This window comes from Lepidochelys olivacea, assembly GCF_965140295.1.
Source record: "Lepidochelys olivacea isolate rLepOli2 genome assembly, chromosome: 21".
Classification (NCBI taxonomy): domain Eukaryota; kingdom Metazoa; phylum Chordata; order Testudines; family Cheloniidae; genus Lepidochelys; species Lepidochelys olivacea.
Window position 1 is genome coordinate 14,246,219 of NC_140431.1, and position 20,093 is coordinate 14,266,311.

The 20,093-nt window shown below is 42.7% G+C and overlaps 1 protein-coding gene across 7 annotated transcripts in view; it reads right to left on the bottom strand.

The window, feature by feature from the left end:
* CEPT1 (choline/ethanolamine phosphotransferase 1) overlaps window positions 1–20,093 on the bottom strand; it is a 46,757-nt gene that overhangs the window by 25,634 nt on the left and 1,030 nt on the right. For 3 of the 7 annotated variants that reach the window (XM_084611291.1, XM_084611294.1, XM_084611293.1), the window contains exons 2-4: window positions 18,094–18,499; window positions 10,261–10,408; window positions 7,773–7,914 (exon numbers count right to left, since the gene is read on the bottom strand). In XM_084611291.1, coding sequence (XP_084467417.1) covers window positions 7,773–7,914; window positions 10,261–10,408; window positions 18,094–18,432 — 629 coding nt within the window. In that variant the 5' untranslated portion in view covers window positions 18,433–18,499. The other 4 variants (XM_084611289.1, XM_084611290.1, XM_084611292.1 and 1 more) reach the window with 4 other exon arrangements.

A 20,093-nucleotide genomic window follows, 5' to 3' on the forward strand; every position in this document is an offset into this window, starting at 1 on the left:
CAGAAAACAGACAGTTACAGTGGAAATTGTTCTGAAATCCCTTTCTCACACATCTGCAAGAGCACACACTAGATTACTGAGTTGGGCACTGAGCTGTGGATTTGGGCATAAATGACAAGAGACTGCTTTGCTACTTGAATCTCCGCACTAAAAAGAAAAATACACAAGAACCCATCATCACTGAAAGGCAAAAAGAAAAGGCTATTAAGTCTAATGCGCAAGGACTGTGACTGTTGAATTTAAAGTGTCATTTCATGTCATTCTAATCTAACATTTTCATATAAATGAATGTAAGGAGATGTGTGAATGGAATGAATACAGCAGTACTGTAAAGAACTAAAGATAATTAAAAAAATTAATTGCGATTAATTGCGCTGTTAATTGAATACCATTTATTTAAATATTTTCTACATTTTCAAATATATTGATTTCAAAACACAGAATATAAAGTGTACAGTGCTTACTTTATATTTTTGATTACAAGTATTTGTTTTGTAAAAAAACCAACAGTATTTTTCAATTAACCTAATACAAGTACTGTAGTGCAACCTCCACCATGAAAATTGAACTCAGATATAGACTTATGTTAAAAAACAAAACAAAACCTACATTAAAAATAAAACAATGTGAAATTTTAGAGCCTGCAAGACCACTCAGTCCTACTTCTTGTTCAACCAATCGCTCAAACAAGTTTGTTTACATTTGCAGGAGATAATGCTGCCTGCTTCTTGTGTACGGCACCCGAAAGTGAGAACAGGCGTTCTCGTGGCACTGTTGTAGTCGGCGTCACAAGATATTTATGTGCCAGATGCACTAATGATTTATATGTCCATTCATGCTTCAACCACCATTCCAGGTGGCATGCGTCCATACTAATGGCTGGTTCTGCTCGATAACTATCCAAAAGCAGTGTGGACTGACAAGTTCATTTTCATTATTTGAGTCAGATGCCACCAATAGAAGATTTATTTTCTTTTTTGGTAGTTTGGGTTCTGTAGTTTGTGCATGGGAGTGTTGCTCTTTTAAGACTTCTGAAAGCATGCGCCACACCTTGTCCCCCTCCGATTTTGAAAGCCACTTCAGATTCTTAAACCTTGGGCCGAGTGCTGTAGCCATCTTTAGAAATCTCACATTGGTACTTTCTTTGCATTTTGTGAAATCTGCAGTGAAAGTGTTCTTAAAATGACAGGTTTCAGAGTAACAGCCGTGTTAGTCTGTATTCGCAAAAAGAAAAGGAGTACTTGTGGCACCTTAGAGACTAACCAATTTATTTGAGCATAAGCTTTCGTGAACTACAGCTCACTTAAAATGAGCAACATGTGGTAGGTCATCATCCGAGCTTGCTATCACATGAAAGATATGGCAGTATCCAGGTAAAACATTGTCAGAGACATACAATTCTCCCCCAAGAAGTTCAGACACAAAATTTAATAAACACTTTAAAAAAAAAAAAAAGCACACAAGCGTCATCAACATGGAAGCTTGTTCTCTGGAATGGTGGCTGAAGCGTGAAGAGGCATATGAATATTTAGCATAGCTGGCACGTAAATGCCATGCAAATGCCTGTTCTCACTTTCTGGTGACACTGTAAATAAGAAGAGGGCAGCACTATCTCCTGTAAACGTAAACAAACTTGTTTGTCTTAGCAATTGGCTGAACAAGGAGGAGGACTGAGTGGACTTGTAGGCTCTGAAGTTTTACATTGTGTTACATAACTGCACTCAAAAACAAAACAAAGTCTACATTTGTAAGTTGCACTTTCACAACAAAGATTGCACTACAGTACATGTATGAGGTGAACTGAAAAATATTTTTTGTTTAAATCTTTGCACCGTAAAAATGTTCAAAAATATACACTAATTTTCAATTACACAGAATATATATGAAAATGTAGAAAAACATGCAAGATATTTAATTTCAGTTGGTATTCTATTGTTTAACAGTGTGTTTAATTTGATATAACTGATTAATCAACAGCCCTAATAATTAACTGAAAATAGTGCTAACTGTAATTCAGTTATAGGAAATGCATCTTTCTAGTTTAAAAATTTACAGCCAGTATTTCCCCTTCTTCTTTTGTACTATATTTTGGAAGATATGTGCAGCAAAAGGAAATCCATGTCAATTAGGGCTGTTTACAAATTTTGCACTGTAATTTCATATATGTGTACCTAAGGTTGTGAAATCTTCCTTTATAATTAGAGTTATCTTGTGAAAACTTCTTGTAGAATAATTGGGTAGAAAAGTTGTCAAAACATTATAGAAAGAAAAGAGGGCCCCAAAAGTTGCAAATGTAATTTTTTTTTTAAAACCAAAATGCATTTTGAAAACATTAAGTAGGACTGTTCTTGAAAAAACAAAAATGTTTTGGACCTCATTATTTATCTTTATTTTGTGTAACTCTGTCATTATGCCACAGTAAAGGTTGTTTTGGGTTTTCTTTGTTTGTTTTAATTCATACATACTGTAGCAAGCTTTAATTTCCCGTTATTTTAAGGTCTAAACTTCAAACAGTAAAAGACAAGTTAGCCCCCAAAATAAAGTATCTCCAGCTAGAAAGATCCTTTAGGGAACTTTTGTTTTACTTATATACTCATCCTGCCAGTAAGTGCTGTAGTAGTCTATGAAACATTCAAAAATGAAAATAAATGGGGAAAAATATGTATTTTACAAAAATGGTTTAGGATATAGTTTGAGAGACTTATATTGCCTTTTTATTTTTCAATAACAATTGTAATAAAATATCTGTAACCTGCATTTTCATAGAATATCAGGCTTGGAAGGGACCTCTCAGGAGGTCATCTAGTCCAACCGCCTGCTCAAAGCAGGACCAATTCCCAATTTTTGCCCCGATCCCAAATGGCCCCCTCAAGGATTGAACTCACAACCCTGGGTTTAGCAGGCCAATGCTCAAACCACCTAGCTATCCCTCCCCCCTATTTTAATGGGTCAAACCTAACATTTCTTTTTCCCCCCCTTCTAACAGTTAAGAGGAAGGTGGAGAAAACACTAAGAAAAGCTAATATTTACTTACTTGTAATCTCTCTTCACTGCTCAGCAATTTTATAAATGACAATATTCTAATGGGGTCCTCAAAAGACAACATGCAATGCTAAGAATATTGTTGGTCCCAGTGATTATGCTGGTGCACAGATATGCTGTCTAAATGCAGGTTTTTAATTAGAATGGCTAGGTTAGATAAAAACCCACAACTGTGAGCTAATATGGACTATATTTTAATACAACTTTAATTGTGTTTGATCATTTTCTTTGGGAGAAAATTAAGCATTTTGGGGTATCTTCTCATTGCAACTTGTGCTAACAAATTATGGTTGGCCAGCAGCCATACACGAGGAGCACAGAAGAATTAAAGGAATGGGCACAAAACAGTTCCATTCAAAAGAACTTTGTTCTTACAGGTCTCTGTACCAGTCTGAGGTTTGTAGGGCTTACTTTGCTTTCCTCAGTTCCTTGCCAGCAGGTATAAACTGAAGAAAAATTTCAATTAGACACTACTTTCCAGGACACCGTTGCTCAGTTTAGTATATTCCACAATCCTAGGTCTTGTACAAGCTGAAGATATCCTTGGTATTGTAGGAGGCTGATGCACCATAAGGGAAAAAAAAGCATAAAGCAGGTGCAACTTCACAATGAGAGCGTGCCCTGTTTTTCCTCGAGATTCCATAAACCAGCCCTCACATCCAGGCTGGATTCAAACAAATCTACTGTGCACCTGAATTTGCTGATCTCAGACAGTTCTTCAAAAACATCAGTGTATACCAGGGTTGGGGCAAAGTCTGTTCTAAGCGGACGTTAGTTGCTGCAGAGAATCAGATCCCAAGATTTTGCTTTCTTCCCCAGATACTTAATCTATATTTCAACTCCTTTTTAAATGAAGCATTTCTGCCCAAATTTCCACGTATTCCTACTTGTGTGTGCACACACACACACTTTACAGACAACATAGCCAAGTACTTTTAGATTTAGAACTTTATTTCCGAGAGGCAGTGTAGCTGGAACTGTCTGTCACATTGGAATTTTAGGTTCAACTCAGCTCATGAGGCCTCCATCAATAACAAAGGTGGTGAAAGGCACAGAATTAACATCAGTCTCACTTTTTGTGGTGACTATCTCATGGTCTCTTAGTACCGAGATAAAAACACCTTGCCAAAGGCATCACAGAGATGGAAAGCAGCAGCAGGTCAACAACGATCATCCTTTCTGTCTGTGCCCGGTCAGGAGGTTCAACTGTGTGTGGCATGCTACAGAAAGATGCAGGCACAATATTAATAGAATCCTGACCAACCTCCAGGAAGCTTTACTGAGAAAAAGCCAGATGGGAAGTAGCAGTTGACAACTTCTAACTCAGAAAAACTAGAAGACATATTCCTTGTGACAGCAAAAGGCTCCTTCCTGACCTCAGGACAATCCTCTGCCAAAAAACTTCAAGTTCCTTTCTGTAAACCATGGAGTCATTAGGGTTCTTCAAGAAGTGGTTAGAATAGTTTTTATAATGTAAAGGGTTAGACAACATAAATATAGGGGCTGCTGCCGTTTAATGAACTCAAATCCCAAAACTGGTCCCAGGGGTACTCCACTCAGATCACATTTTCAACTTGTAGCATTTCCCTCTATGCACAGGGCACACTTCCTGATCTTAATGCCAATTTTTTAATCCAGTACAATGTCTTATCTTCTTTTCTGTTACTCTTCCATGGCCAAGAAGCTCTGATGCTGAAAGCTGTCAAATGCTTTTGAAAGATACATACGTTTACTAAATCCACCTCATGGCTTACAGCGATGAACACTTTCAGAAGATCCCAGCAGGTCAGATCTATGCCAGGGATAGTCTATTTTTTGTCAAGGGCCAAATTTCTCAGTCAAGGTCGAGACTCCAGAGAAAATAATTTCTGGTATTGTGGAGTCCACGACTGACTGCAATATTGTGGATGTAGTCTCCTCATAACCATATTCAAAGTGCTCATCAACTCCTTGTTCTTTGATACTTCTCTGTATTCAGTCTACCATGGTACTGAGAGGCTATTTGCTATCAACTAGCACTCAAGTCTCTTACAGCATCACGGCTTTCCACTGCCCTTCCTATGTATTGTCTGGGGGATTACTTTCAATCTGGAAGAATGCATCTAACAGGTTTGAGAGAATCTCCTTTTATTTCCTGTCCATCTTTCTAACCTCTGTAGCTCTGTTTATATCTTCATCAGTTTATAAATCTCCACATTTTATTTCATCATCATTCTGTTTACTTCTTCTTTCACAGCTACTGTAACATCTTAATAATGTAAGAGATCGCTGGGGTATTTTGTAACCTACCTTCCCCAACTCATTGCACAATCATTTACCATTACCTTTCATTTACAGCTGAATAGCCCATTTTCAATTTATGTAACCCTTGAATAGGAGCTCTGTATTTGAATAAAAATATCAAGTCAGATTTCTAGTGAATGCACTACACAGGTCCAGTTATATTGCCATTTCCCTTTGGGGACTAATTTTGTAATTTGACATATAAAAGCATCAAATTTACTCCAAAGCTTCAGCTATACTTCTCATATTCAAATTTTAATTTCCAATTAAATCCAAAATATCCACTGACTTTGCTGGCTGTTAACATGTCAGGTAACAAAATAATTCTTTACTACCAAAGCCGCAACAAAAATAGCCTTCGTTACTGTAGAACAGAAGTGCCAAGTCATCCAAGGGGAAGCAACCAATGAGAGCTACCAACATCTATTTGGAATGTATAGGTACCTATATCTGCAAGTCTCAGGCAATAGGCAGAATAATCTTATAGTGCAAAGATTGGTAAAGAGAAAGCTTCAGAGACAAATTAAGATTTAGCACTGCTTATTGTCTTCTTTCCTAATATTCATTCTCAGGTTTTTGTGGCAGACATTAATGAGAGTTTGTTGTAAGCCGATTAGCCTTATGACCGTGGGACTGGTTAAAAGAATGAGTTCATTATACAAATGCAGATCTGATACAACTATGTTATGTGCTCAATATTACAAGTATGACATTTAGTATGACCTTTTAGATGTATTATAAATATTGATTTATCAGAAAATACTGAATTTTTCATTTTAACAGTGAGGTTCCTGTAGAATTAGATTTTGAAACATGGCATCTGTAAAGTTAGAGACAAGTTTTGGTGCATTGATCCCAGTGAAAGGGATCTTAAAAATTAATATGTGGAAATGAGAATGTTTACATGGCTACTTCTCTGACTGCACCTGGAAATCAAATAGTTTGAGATGTAAATATCATTTGCACCTTTAACATTTAAGCACACGCTGAGGCCTCTATAAAAATCAGGCTCTTTGGGACGGTCTCTGCAGGGAGCCGATTGTCCTCAACGATCACTGGACTTCAATGGGAGCTGAAGGTGCTTGGCCCGTCCCAGGGTAGAGCTCTTACTATGTTCTGAAAGAACAAGGACCTAACATTATGGGCAAAAGTCTTATGTGGAGAAGTCCAGGAACTGGGACCAAATTTTCATCAGTTACAACATGAATCTCAAATGACGCCAATGAGGTTGCTAAAGTTGCTCTGGATTTATATGATTGAGATTAGAGTCTGACCCTTGATTTTTATGGGATCACTGAATACTGGCTATTTTGGCATTTCCTATTGTTCTATCAGAAATCTGATCAGTGGAGCTAACCAAATGAGACTTATCAGGTAAGCTCAATGAATATTAAATTTCTCCTTAAAGGGCTATTTCAGCCAAAAGGTACAGAACTTGATTTTAGTTTGATAAAATTTTACAATACCCAGAAACCTGTTGACTGACCATTTAATGAATAATGTTTGTACCTTGCACGTACCTTAAAGCTGGAAAACACCACAAATTAATAGAATATCATGTGTCTAGAAATGTTCAAAAAATATGATTCTTCTTCAGCACAGAGGGCATCCTTCAATATGCTGCTTAACATCATTTGAAATATACTTAGCAGATGGACTTCATACATATGTAGATATTACCAGTAATATAAATATTGTATTTTGAGGACACTTTAGCGCCAATAGGATTACACAACAGCCATTGATTAGGGACTTGATCTTGCATCAGAACTTAATATCCTAGTCTTCTAGATGAAATCCTGCTACACCAGCCCCCCCTTAAATCAATGGAAGTTTTGTAATTGATTTTAATAAGGCCAAAATTTCACTCCCAGAGTCAGACTTCTCACAAGCACTTGGGATCTGTTAATACAGACCCCAATGCAGGGTCAGGGCTTCAGATTGTAGGAAAAAATGTCAATTTATATTAATTTTCCACATAAAAACAAAAACTCACCACATTGTATTAAGAGTTAAGTAAATCTTATTTAAGATCAATGCTCAGGGAATAAACATGCACATCTTGCAAAAATCAACTGTTGTGCAAATGCTGTGGTTGATTTTTTCCAGACACATAGTGATGACTGCATAACTGAAGTCACTTTGCCATCTAGCTGAATAGACATTTGTGTGTTTAATTCACATCAGAAGCTATTAGCAATTATTTCAAAGGGCAAAAGTTTTTCTTCTCCCGATAACAAGAGGCTCAAAAATTTAGTGTTATTTTTGTATGCAGTGGCTCCAATATATAGTAGTCATCACAGGTAACAAAAGTGTGAGAATGTATGTATATGTATCTGTACATACATACCCACCTTTTACTAATCTAAGAATCTTAGTACAGGACATACATTGAACAGAAAACTGACTTCACTGTTTACAGTTTTACTTTCAACTGAGTTACTTACATTCCAAAGCGCAAGGTTCCAGAGACGTATGTCTGCCAGTGTGCACAATAAAACATGAATGTCCCAGCAAAACAACAAAAGAACATCCAGTCAGGATTCGTCCCCAGCTGCACAGCAATACAAGTTCCCAAAACCACAAAGACTGCAGAAGAAATCAGACAAAAAAAAAAAAACAAGCAAGCATGTACAAAGAAATCTTTACAAAACTATACAGGAGACAGAATTCTAGCAAAGGACTCAGAGAAAGAGGCACAGTGAGATTACAGTAAATGGCTACATTATATAGTAAAGACTTTTAACAAAGATTATAAATCACAAACAAAACCAGTTCAAGAAATGCAAATATTTCATTGCTTTATTACTGCTGTTCAATGAGGTTGCCCAAAGTCACAGGGTGACTGCTGAGATGCTGTTGATTATACATTACTGTGAACTACAATACCTCTGCAAAAATCTTAATCTTGAAATATCTCATCACAACAGATTTTCAGAGCAGCGGCTAAGAGAGAGTTTACAGAGGGTACCCATTGCAAAAGGCACCCTTCCTACTGAAGTCAATGGGAGCTGAGAGAGGGCACAGCACTTTTTAAAAAGAGATTCTCAGTAATTTATGGGATCAGGCTCTTAATTTGGTATTTCCTTGTTTTTGTTTACTTTTGTTCAAGTTTGCCATTTTCTTTCACTGTGTCTTTCATTAAAAGAAATTCCCAAGTTTTCTTATGTGCAAATCACAAAAAAAGGCAACTATTACTCCTGGGGGAATTCTATGCCACTATGCATGCGCAGAATTTATGTCCCCTGCAGATTTCTTTGCTTCCCTGCAGAAAAATGACTTATGGGGAAACAAAGGGAAGCCACAAGAGTGGTCATGCAACCTTCCCAAGCAGTACGTTTTGGGTGCCCAGGGCAGCCGCAGAGAGGTAAATCACTGTTCAGCCTCCTGCCCCACTGGGGAAGACCCGGCTGGAGGCTCTTACCCTGCACCAGGCTCAGCTGCTAGTCCCAGCTAGGCTGGAGAGGACAGGACTTCCTCTTCTGACCCAACCCCAGATTTCTCCCCCAGCTGCAGGAATCTCTGAAGACTCCCACACACACTTCCTGCACCCATTGCTCCTCAGCTGCAAGGGGAGGGATCCCTGTACAGGGAGCTGCTCCCCCTTCTGCCCAACCCCCATGCATCCAGACCCCCTCATACCCAGACCTTCCCACCAAGCCTCACTCCCCCCCACACTCAGAACCATGCCAATGAGCCTCACTCCCCATGCACCTGGTGCACCCCAACAAGCTGCACCTGGATACCCAGCCCCCCTGAACCCCAACTAGCTGCACCTGGATCCCCATTCCCCCACACTGGCCTCCTCCACTGAGCCACAGCCATCTTGACCTGGACCCCCCTGCAGAGTCCCATCATCATTGCACCCAGAACCTTCCCCCCCTCCCCAAACAAGCCCCTGTGCATCCAGATCCCCCCCTGCACCCAGATCACCCACTGACCCACCCACACCCAGACTGCCCCACACAGAACCCTCTCAACCAACACCTGGATCCCTCCACACTTGGATCCTGCCTTGCTGAGCCTGCCTGTCCACAACCTGCTGCACCTGGCATGGAGGGACAGGGCCCTTGGGTGTTTCTGGGGCAGGCCCAGTCTTGGTGCTGCGTCAGGGTTGGGTACAGCCTCACTGCCGAGTCTGTGTCCTGGGAAGGAGCTGCACAGTGATCTCCCACCTCTGTGTAGCCAGTGGCCTGTGCTCCCCAATGCCATGCTGGAGCCTCCACATTTATTTTAAAATATTGTGCACAGAATTTAACTTTTTTGAAACAGAACGCCCTCAGGAATAAACTATGCATTCTATGAATCTAAAATTACAAAGTGAGTGATCCATCAAAATTTAATATTAGAGTCTCATAAATTGTGATCTAAGTACCCAAACAAAAATCTGAATCATTCATTGAACAAACAGGGTTAAAGTTACCTCTGCTTTCAACAGAGTCAGGGCTGAATTTGGACTCCCAGTGTCACATAGTTTAGGTTCAAAATTTGACTTTAAAATTGTTTTAATTAAGCATAAATTATAGAAGCATTCTTTGTACTTTAAATGTAAGCTAGGTAAAGTTACTAAATTAGGCTCAAATTTAGCAAGCCACATGTGTAGACCCCATGACGTCAACAAAACTACTCATATGCTTAGAGCTTTACAGATTAAGTATCTTGCTGAATCAGAGCCTACATTCCCTTAGTGTCAGTGTAACACCAAACTAGTCAGATTTAGGTTCTGCTTAAAAACAAAAACAAAACAAAAAAAAAAAACCACACAACCAAAAGAAGATTTATTTGGCAATATAACAATAGCATCAAATTGCTCATCTCTTCAACAGCATGCCTGACAAAGGTTCTTCTTTCTATATTCTAGTTTACTATTAGGAATATCTCCAAAATATAAATAAATTTATTTAACCATTATCTTCCAGTTACAAGTGACAATACCTGTGGACAGTGAATCACAACCATGGTCAAAAAGTTCTCCCAGGGGAGTACTACTATTGGTTCTTCTTGCTTGTTTTCCATCTATAGCGTCCAAAGACTGGTAAATGAAAAGGCCACATGCACAAGCAAAATATGCCCATGGAGGTGCCTAAGAGAAAAAATAAATAAATAAGAAGGTCAGTAAAAGATTAACAAAGATTTGAAACACCTTAAACAGATCTTTATTCTCATACCAAAATAATTTGGATTTGCAGTACCTGAAAATACTCATGAATACATTTTTGAGAGTTTGTACTACAGGGGTGTGAGCTGCAGAACACATTGGTATGCTGCACTCCAACTCCCTCGTGTGGGCACTGCTGTTGCAAGCTAAAAGGTACCAAGTTCACATTAAGTCTTCTTTCAAACGGGGCTAAATTAACCTGAACTAGGTACCTTTTAGTTCATGTCCACAGGGTCTACCCGGGAAAGTTATAGCATAGCACACTAGTATGAGCTGTAGTTCACACCCCTGTAATCCAAACTCTGGGACCATGTAAACAAACCTTAAGTTAGCTGTGCATGCATCCACGGGACAGCCTTTGCTTTGAATATTGGTACATATGAAATAAGACCCCCAATCCTGCAATGACCTTCATAGTGGTAGGATCATGACCCCCATGTCAAGCTCAAAACTACACCCAGGTCAGTTGCAATACCAGTTATGCTAATAACAAACAACATTTTGTACTAGAGTTGCCCTACTCCTGTGGTTCTCAGAATTCTTTGCAAAGGTAGGCATACAGGTATAGCCCAATTTTACACACTATAGCAAATCTCATGGATCCAATACTTTGAGAGGCATTGCACTTTACTGGGTGAAACCTCATTCTATTCCTAGTGCACATATATTACAATAGTTTTATGTCTTTATATTACTTCGCTGTCATGCAATTCTCTCCTACAATCTTAGGATTCCAACCTATACATTTACACTGTTTTCAATGGTTTCAGAGTAGCAGCCATGTTAGTCTGTATTCACAAAAAGAAAAGGAGGACTTGTGGCACCTTAGAGACTAACAAATTTGAGCAATAAGCTTTCGTGAGCTACAGCTCACTTCATCGGATGCATTCAGTGGACTGCATTTTCAAGGTCAACTTATAATTTGTTTTTTTAAATAAGTTCCTCTCTTTAAGATATGCATTTTCATAATTTTTATCTGTACCCATGCACTACACTAGCAGGGAGAACTGGAGGTCCTGGTGATGTCAAGGAACTATGACGTGATCGGAATAACAGAGACTTGGTGGGATAACTCACATGACTGGAGTACTATCATGGATGGTTATAAACTGTTCAGGAAGGACAGGCAGGGCAGAAAAGGTGGGGGAGTAGCACTGTATGTAAGAGAGCAGTATGACTGCTCAGAGCTCCGGTACGAAACTGCAGAAAAACCTGAGTGTCTCTGGATTAAGTTTAGAAGTGTGTGCAACAAGAGTGATGTAGTGGTGGGAGTCTGCTATAGACCACCGGACCAGGGGGATGAGGTAGATGAGGCTTTCTTCCGGCAGCTCACGGAAGCTACTAGATCGCATGCCCTGATTCTCATGGGTGACTTTAATTTTCCTGATATCTGCTGGGAGAGCAATACAGCGGTGCATAGACAATCCAGGAAGTTTTTGGAAAGCGTAGGGGACAATTTCCTGGCACAAGTGCTAGAGGAGCCAACTGGGGGGGCGCTTTTCTTGACCTGCTGCTCACAAACCGGGTAGAATTAGTGGGGGAAGCAAAAGTGGATGGGAATCTGGGAGGCAGTGACCATGAGTTGGTTGAGTTCAGGATCCTGACGCAGGGAAGAAAGGTAAGCAGCAGGATACGGACCCTGGACTTCAGGAAAGCAGACTTCGACTCCCTCAGGGAACGGATGGCCAGGATCCCCTGGGGGACTAACTTGAAGGGGAAAGGAGTCCAGGAGAGCTGGCTGTATTTCAAGGAATCCCTGTTGAGGTTACAGGGACAAACCATCCCGATGAGTCGAAAGAATAGTAAATATGGCAGGCGACCAGCTTGGCTTAATGGTGAAATCCTAGCGGATCTTAAACATAAAAAAGAAGCTTACAAGAAGTGGAAGGTTGGACATATGACCAGGGAAGAGTATAAAAATATTGCTCGGGCATGTAGGAATGATATTAGGAGGGCCAAATCGCACCTGGAGCTGCAGCTAGCCAGAGATGTCAAGAGTAACAAGAAGGGTTTCTTCAGGTATGTTGGCAACAAGAAGAAAGCCAAGGAATGTGTGGGCCCCTTACTGAATGAGGGAGGCAACCTAATGACAGAGGATGTGGAAAAAGCTAATGTACTCAATGCTTTTTTTGCCTCTGTTTTCACTAACAAGGTCAGCTCCCAGACTGCTGCGCTGGGCATCACAAAATGGGGAAGAGATGGCCAGCCCTCTGTGGAGATAGAAGTGGTTAGGGACTATTTAGAAAAGCTGGACGTGCACAAGTCCATGGGGCCAGACGAGTTGCATCCGAGAGTGCTGAAGGAATTGGCGGCTGTGATTGCAGAGCCATTGGCCATTATCTTTGAAAACTCGTGGCGAACCGGGGAAGTCCCGGATGACTGGAAAAAGGCTAATGTAGTGCCAATCTTTAAAAAAGGGAAGAAGGAGGATCCTAGGAACTACAGGCCAGTCAGCCTCACCTCAGTCCCTGGAAAAATCATGGAGCAGGTCCTCAAAGAATCAATCCTGAAGCACTTGCATGAGAGGAAAGTGATCAGGAACAGCCAGCATGGATTCACCAAGGGAAGGTCATGCCTGACTAATCTAATCGCCTTTTATGATGAGATTACTGGTTCTGTGGATGAAGGGAAAGCAGTGGATGTATTGTTTCTTGACTTTAGCAAAGCTTTTGACACGGTCTCCCACAGTATTCTTGTCAGCAAGTTAAGGAAGTATGGGCTGGATGAATGCACTATAAGGTGGGTAGAAAGCTGGCTAGATTGTCGGGCTCAACGGGTAGTGATCAATGGCTCCATGTCTAGTTGGCAGCCGGTATCAAGTGGAGTGCCCCAAGGGTCGGTCCTGGGGCCGGTTTTGTTCAATATCTTCATAAATGATCTGGAGGATGGTGTGGATTGCACTCTCAGCAAATTTGCGGATGATACTAAACTGGGAGGAGTAGTAGATACGCTGGAGGGGAGGGATAGGATACAGAAGGACCTAGCCAAATTGGAGGATTGGGCCAAAAGAAATCTGATGAGGTTCAATAAGGATAAGTGCAGGGTCCTGCACTTAGGACGGAAGAACCCAATGCACAGCTACAGACTAGGGACCGAATGGCTAGGCAGCAGTTCTGCGGAAAAGGACCTAGGGGTGACAGTGGACGAGAAGCTGGATATGAGTCAGCAGTGTGCCCTTGTTGCCAAGAAGGCCAATGGCATTTTGGGATGTATAAGTAGGGGCATAGCGAGCAGATCGAGGGACGTGATCGTTCCCCTCTATTCGACATTGGTGAGGCCTCATCTGGAGTACTGTGTCCAGTTTTGGGCCCCACACTTCAAGAAGGATGTGGATAAATTGGAGAGAGTCCAGCGAAGGGCAACAAAAATGATTAGGGGACTGGAACACATGAGTTATGAGGAGAGGCTGAGGGAGCTGGGATTGTTTAGCCTGCAGAAGAGAAGAATGAGGGGGGATTTGATAGCTGCTTTCAACTACCTGAAAGGGGGTTCCAAAGAGGATGGCTCTAGACTGTTCTCAATGGTAGCAGATGACAGAACGAGGAGTAATGGTCTCAAGTTGCAGTGGGGGAGGTTTAGATTGGATATTAGGAAAAACTTTTTCACTAAGAGGGTGGTGAAACACTGGAATGCATTACCTAGGGAGGTGGTAGAATCTCCTTAGAGGTTTTTAAGGTCAGGCTTGACAAAGCCCTGGCTGGGACGATTTAACTGGGAATTGGTCCTGCTTTGAGCAGGGGGTTGGACTAGATGACCTTCTGGGGTCCCTTCCAACCCTGATATTCTATGATTCTATGATACACATAACAGGACAGTTTTCCCCATTGGAGACAGTTATCCCTTTGAACACTAATTTGTTATTGTAGAATATCACTAGCTGTTTGCTTCTAAACTAAATATACTTTAGAGTTGTCGTAACTTTATATTGTTTGATTACAGTAAGATTTTCAAAAACATCTAAGTGACTTGAGAACTTAAGTCACATGGACTTGCAGTAGATACTCATACTGTGGTGATAACATATTCAAAGGTTACTTGATCCAAGTATTATATGTGATTTGAATTTCACATAAGAATGTAAGTTTTTTTAAAACACTTATTTCTAAATGGAAAATTAAGATTTTTCCTAATGAGACCCATGTTTTTCTATATCCAGTTAAAATAATTAGCATTAAGGTATTCACAGTAACATTTATTACCAAGGTACACCTAATATGGAAAGAGGTATTGAAAGTTATTTTAATCGTAAACCCCTTTCTGCCAGCTTGTACTTTTGACTATCACTACTCAGTATTACATATGTTGTCCAAGCATGTTTTACTGTGTATTTTCATACAAGTGACTTTCATTAACTTCACCTTGAATGGTCCCGTAGAATACATGCTAACTAATTATGCTAAAAACAAGATCTGACACCCTAAATACCTTTCCCAGACCTGATGAAGAGCTCTGTGTAGCTCAAAAGCTTCTCTCTCACCAACAGAAGTTGGTCCAATAAAAGATATTACCCCACCCACCTTGTCTCTTTCATGAACTTTGTTGTACACAGTATACTGTATACTCCTGAGGGCATTCTCCACCAAACAAAAACTAAAAAATCTGCGCACTATTTTAAAGTGTGCAGGTTTTATTTGTCAATAAATAAGTGCAGAAGCTCCAGCATGGCAGTGGGGCACAGAGGCTGCTGGCTGCACAAAGGTGGATGATCACCCTGCAGCCCCACCCCCGTCCCAGGACACAGACTCAGCAGCGAGGCTGCACCCTACCCTGACACAGCACAAGGGCTGCGCCCGCCCCAGAAACACCCTGGAGCCCTGCCCCTCTGCACCAGGTGTGGGGCAGGTATGCTCAACCAGGCAGGATCCAAGCATGGAGGGGCTCAGTGTGGGGTGAGAGGATTCTGTGTGGAATAGTCTGGGTGCAAGCAGCTCAGGGTGGGGGAAGGAGGACAATGTCTAAGTGTGGGGAGGATATGAATGCACAGAGGCTTGTGGGACAGGGGGCCCTGGGGCAATGGGACTCTGCAGAGGCTTCCAGGTGAAGGTGGCTGGGGATCAGCGGAGGAGTTTGGGTGAAGTGGGACTTGGTGGGGTGGAGGTCTGGGGGCAGCTCATGGGCAGGAGAGGGGGTGTCAGTGGCATGGGGGTCTGGATGTGTGGGCTGAGAGTGATGCTGGGGATGAGCGCAGGGAGCTCAGCTGGGGGTAGGGGTACTGGAAGCAGGTGGGCTCCAGATGCAGGGGCCGAGGTTCAGGTATGGAGGGCTAGGTAGGTTCTGGACATACCAGATGAGGTTTGGCAGTGGTGGCTGGGTATGGGGGTTGGTGGATGGGGCTGGAGGCAGCTCCCCATACAGTGCTCCCTCCCCCCACCACAGCAGAGGAATGATGGGGGCAGGAAGCAGGGGAAGATGCTGAGCTCCCTGCAGCTGACAGAGGTCTCTGGAAGTGGGTCCGACACAGCCTTAGCCACTCCTTGCAGGGGAAGAGGAAGTCTCATCCTCTCCTGCCTCCAGCCCAGCCCAGCCGCTGATCCTGGCTCAAGGTAGGATCACTTGCTGGAGTGTCCCCAGCGATTTACCTCTCCACCAGCTGCTCCAGGTACCTGAAACGATGTACCTGCACTGCTAGGAAGTGGTGCTCTTGCAGCTTCCCTTTACTTCCCTGTCAAAGTCATTTTTCTGTAGGGAAGCAAAGAAATCTGTGGGGGACATGAATTCTGCACATGTGCAGTGGTGCAGAATTCCCCCAGGAGTAAGTATTATACTGTACTACAACAGACTGCAGTTAATATTGTAGAACAAGTTTTATAATGTGTTGTATTATTTGAGAAGGAGTATGTGATCGTGTAACTAGACTGTGGAAATACATAAGGGGAACAAAGTTAAAGCAGCATTTACCACCTTAACACCCTAGACTTCTTTCCAAAGAGTGTGCCTCCTCTAGTGATAACAGCAAGAAGGGCTGCAGGCAGATGCCAATACTTTAAGCATGTCTTCTTAGACCGACCCCTTCTAAGCATGTAACAGCCCTCCATACATTGCTAACACCAGTGGAGCTGCTCTACTGTTAGTGTTTTTCAAACCAACCTATTTTCAGTTGGATATCAAAAGGCCTGTTCTGGTATACATGGGTATGCAGAAAGACACCCTGGCATCCCTCACCGAGGAAGTAAACTGACTGCAAAGTTTGCTTAATGAAAAAGGGATTCTCATGCAAGCTTGGTTGAAAATGCTGGAAAGAACTTTGATTGAGGTAAGCTTCTTAAGATACAAGGATAACTTGTTAGTTAAGTTTAGGCTCCAGAATGATGTTCTGGGAACAATGATTATTTAAGAAAATAGATTCAAATAAAAACAAAGTTTTATTTTATAATTGAACTTGAGTGCTGTGCATAATACAGGAGCAGTAGTCTATGGTGAAACTGTGGTACACTGGGTGATCAGCACTGGATACCACAGGGCAACACTTCAAAAGGGAGTCAGGGGCTGCAGTGCATCTATTGTCAACCTGCCAGGCAAAGCTAGGGCTGGTGTAGCCCAGGGGAGAGTGCTTGAGTGGCTGACAGGCTGGTTGTGTTAGGCTGCTGTCACCCAGCTAGCACAGACAAGACTGCCTCCAGCATGAGGCAGCTAGTAATGAGGTGACTCACAGGCCTGCGTGCACCAAGAAGCATCAGGCCTACCTATCATAGAATATCAGGGTTGGAAGGGATCTCAGGAGGTCATCTAGTCCAACCCCCTGCTCAAAGCAGGACCAATGCCCAATTAAATCATCCCATACTACGACTCTTTAATAAGGGCTATTTCCCTGTCCAACTTCAACCCGAACCTGTTTCTGCACTAAAACTTTTGACAATGAAAGTCAAAATTTTTTTTAAATAAATTGAAAAGTTCATACACAAGCCTCACTAACTACTGCGGAATCATTTTCATTCAGACTTTCCAAAATACAATCAAGTTTCTTGTTGTTGTTCAAACTGAAGTCTACACAGAGCTTCAGGTGACCACAGTACGATCACAAGTAGTAAAAAATAAGTGGTAACTATACATGCAACGCTAAGACAGGATAGCTCCAGCTTCCTTTTCTCAAGGCTTCCATAGGAACTCAGCAGCTTCTTGTGAGGATCCAAACCAACTCCTTTCTGTCTGCAGCAGCCCCCACATAACTGCTACTAGAACAGCTTGAGCTCCCTTCCCAGTCTATTGGGCTATTACATATTCCTTGACTGAACGTTTCACATGTATTTGGGCAGAGCCAGACAACACAATGTTAGCGACTGTTGGCCCTTGACATCACTTCCACTTGCCCCAGCGTAACTAGTGAGCAGCAGAACCCAGCTGTTTTCTCCAGGAAGTACCAACACGGAAATCCACTTATGTTTTACTACACACAAATGCTTGTAAGTATGAAGACCTCTTTAAGACCCTCACCCCCCGCACACACAGACACAAAGCATTTGTGTTCACAGAACAGCTCAAAATAAGAATTGTGGATCACTCAGTGCAACACAACCACTTCCCCAAACACAAGAACACAGCCAAAATAATGTTGGCTCCATGCTATTCACATTAAATATGAAATTTGTCATAGTTAGAAGCCCATCTCTTACCTGCTCTGCAGCTGTTGGGCAGTAATACACTAATATTACTGTTGTACATATGTTTATTAACAGTCCAGTAATGGTGATCAGATTTGGGGCAATCCAGGCTGGAATTCTTCCAACTAGCCATTCCCAGTAACCTTGCATTAGTGGCTCAAGCAAGGACTGTCCAGCACTCTGATATTTGTGTTCTTCTAACCGCTTTAGCTGGTGCTTTGACAATGGTGGTGTAGGCAACTGAACCAATCTACGTAACACACACACTGTAGCAGGAACATGACCACAATCCATAGGGGATTCTATGCGTGACTCTCCACATCGCTTCCTTGAGGATCGATGCCCACTCATGGATTGGTTAGCCTTGGAATTTTTATTTGGCAGGTTACAGTTGTGAAGTATGAAGATCCAGATCTACCTGGAACATGAAAGGAATTTAGACATATTTAAGATGAAGAAAATGTGCATAACTTAGTAGCGTTCAACCTCTAAGTGTAACACTATTGTAAGTCTCACATTTGACAGCCCAGTCCAGTTGCTAACCAAATGTGTCCTAAGTCAATGTTCAGAGGCATTTGCAGAGAGGAATTTTTGAGGGGAATGGAAGTGTTATTTCTGTTCAGCTACTAATGAACATGTGAGCACATAAAAAAAAAAATTATAACCACAAGCAGCACTAGCTTTCACCCCTTGTTGCCTCTCTTGGCAAATATACTGCTGCCCTTAGCCTCATTTCTAGCTCCAGTGGAAATATACACCACTGATATGCATCAGAAACCAAAGACCATCACAAACCTAACCATCTTCTGATCCAAGTACAAGTCCCACTTCTTTAAAATTGCCTTCTCTAATATAGGTTAGCATGTACATTTAAAAACAATAAAACCCTACCCAAACACTATGTTGTATAGTCAGCTTTCCTCCTGTGAGGAGGACAAGGTGTCGAGTCACAGCATTCAACGAATTCAGATACGAGGAGGACAGTATAAGAAGCCACACAGAATGGAACACAATTAAGGTTTCCACAAATCATTGAACACTTCCAACATTTCATGTAAGCCTCCAATGTGGTTCCAGCTTTTCCAGCTGCAGTAGAAACTGGAATGCGATTTGAAGCAGAATGGTCTTTTGGGACCGTGCCTACCTGGGTTAACGCTACCGCCTAAAGACCACACAAGCCCCAACACTGCCCATTAGCTCATTTTTCAGAGGAGCAGCCGTGTCAGTCTGTATCCGCAAAAAGATCAGGAGGACTTGGGGCACCTCAGAGACGAGCCCATTTATCTGAGCAAAGCTGACGCTCAGATGACTAGGTTAGCCTGCATTAGTTCATTGCTGCCTACTCTAGGAGGCACCTCCAGCTAGCCTATTAGTGGGTTAAATCTGGAGAGTGAATTTGCAGGAATGCAAGTTGTGGACGGTAACAGCAACCCCCTGGGAGCCTGGAAGAAAGAAAGTTGATTTTTTTTGGGGGGGTGGGGCGGGAATCAGAAGAGTTCCCTATTGAGACGTCTAAATGCAACTGGACTTTCTAAGCTCCCGCAAGCCCCGAGATCGCCGAGCAGCTCAGAGCCTGCAGGACTTTCGGCTACGTTAGGTCGCCTGAGAAGCCAGAGGGACTCCTGCCGGGGGCCGCGAGCCCCAGCCATGCTGCAGAGAAGCCCTGGCCCGGGGCGGCCCGGGGCGGGGCGGGACATCACCCCCCTCGGCGGGGAGCGCCCCGGCCCCCCACCGCCGCCGCCGCCGCCTCCCGCGCAGGCCCCAGCCCGGAAGGCAGGGACCCCTCGGGGGCGAGACCCGGTCACACACACCCAGCCCCGGAAACAGGGACTGCCCGGCGGAGCCGCTCGCACGGGGCCCCGGGATCCCGGCTCGGCCCGTCAGGCTCCCTCGGAGGACCCGGCATTTACCTCAGCCTCTCTCCGCACGAGCCCGGGCGGCGCTTTTACGTCCCTTTTGCGGCTGCCGTAAATGAGCCTGGTGGCGGGCGGGCGGCGGCGGCGGCGGGGGGG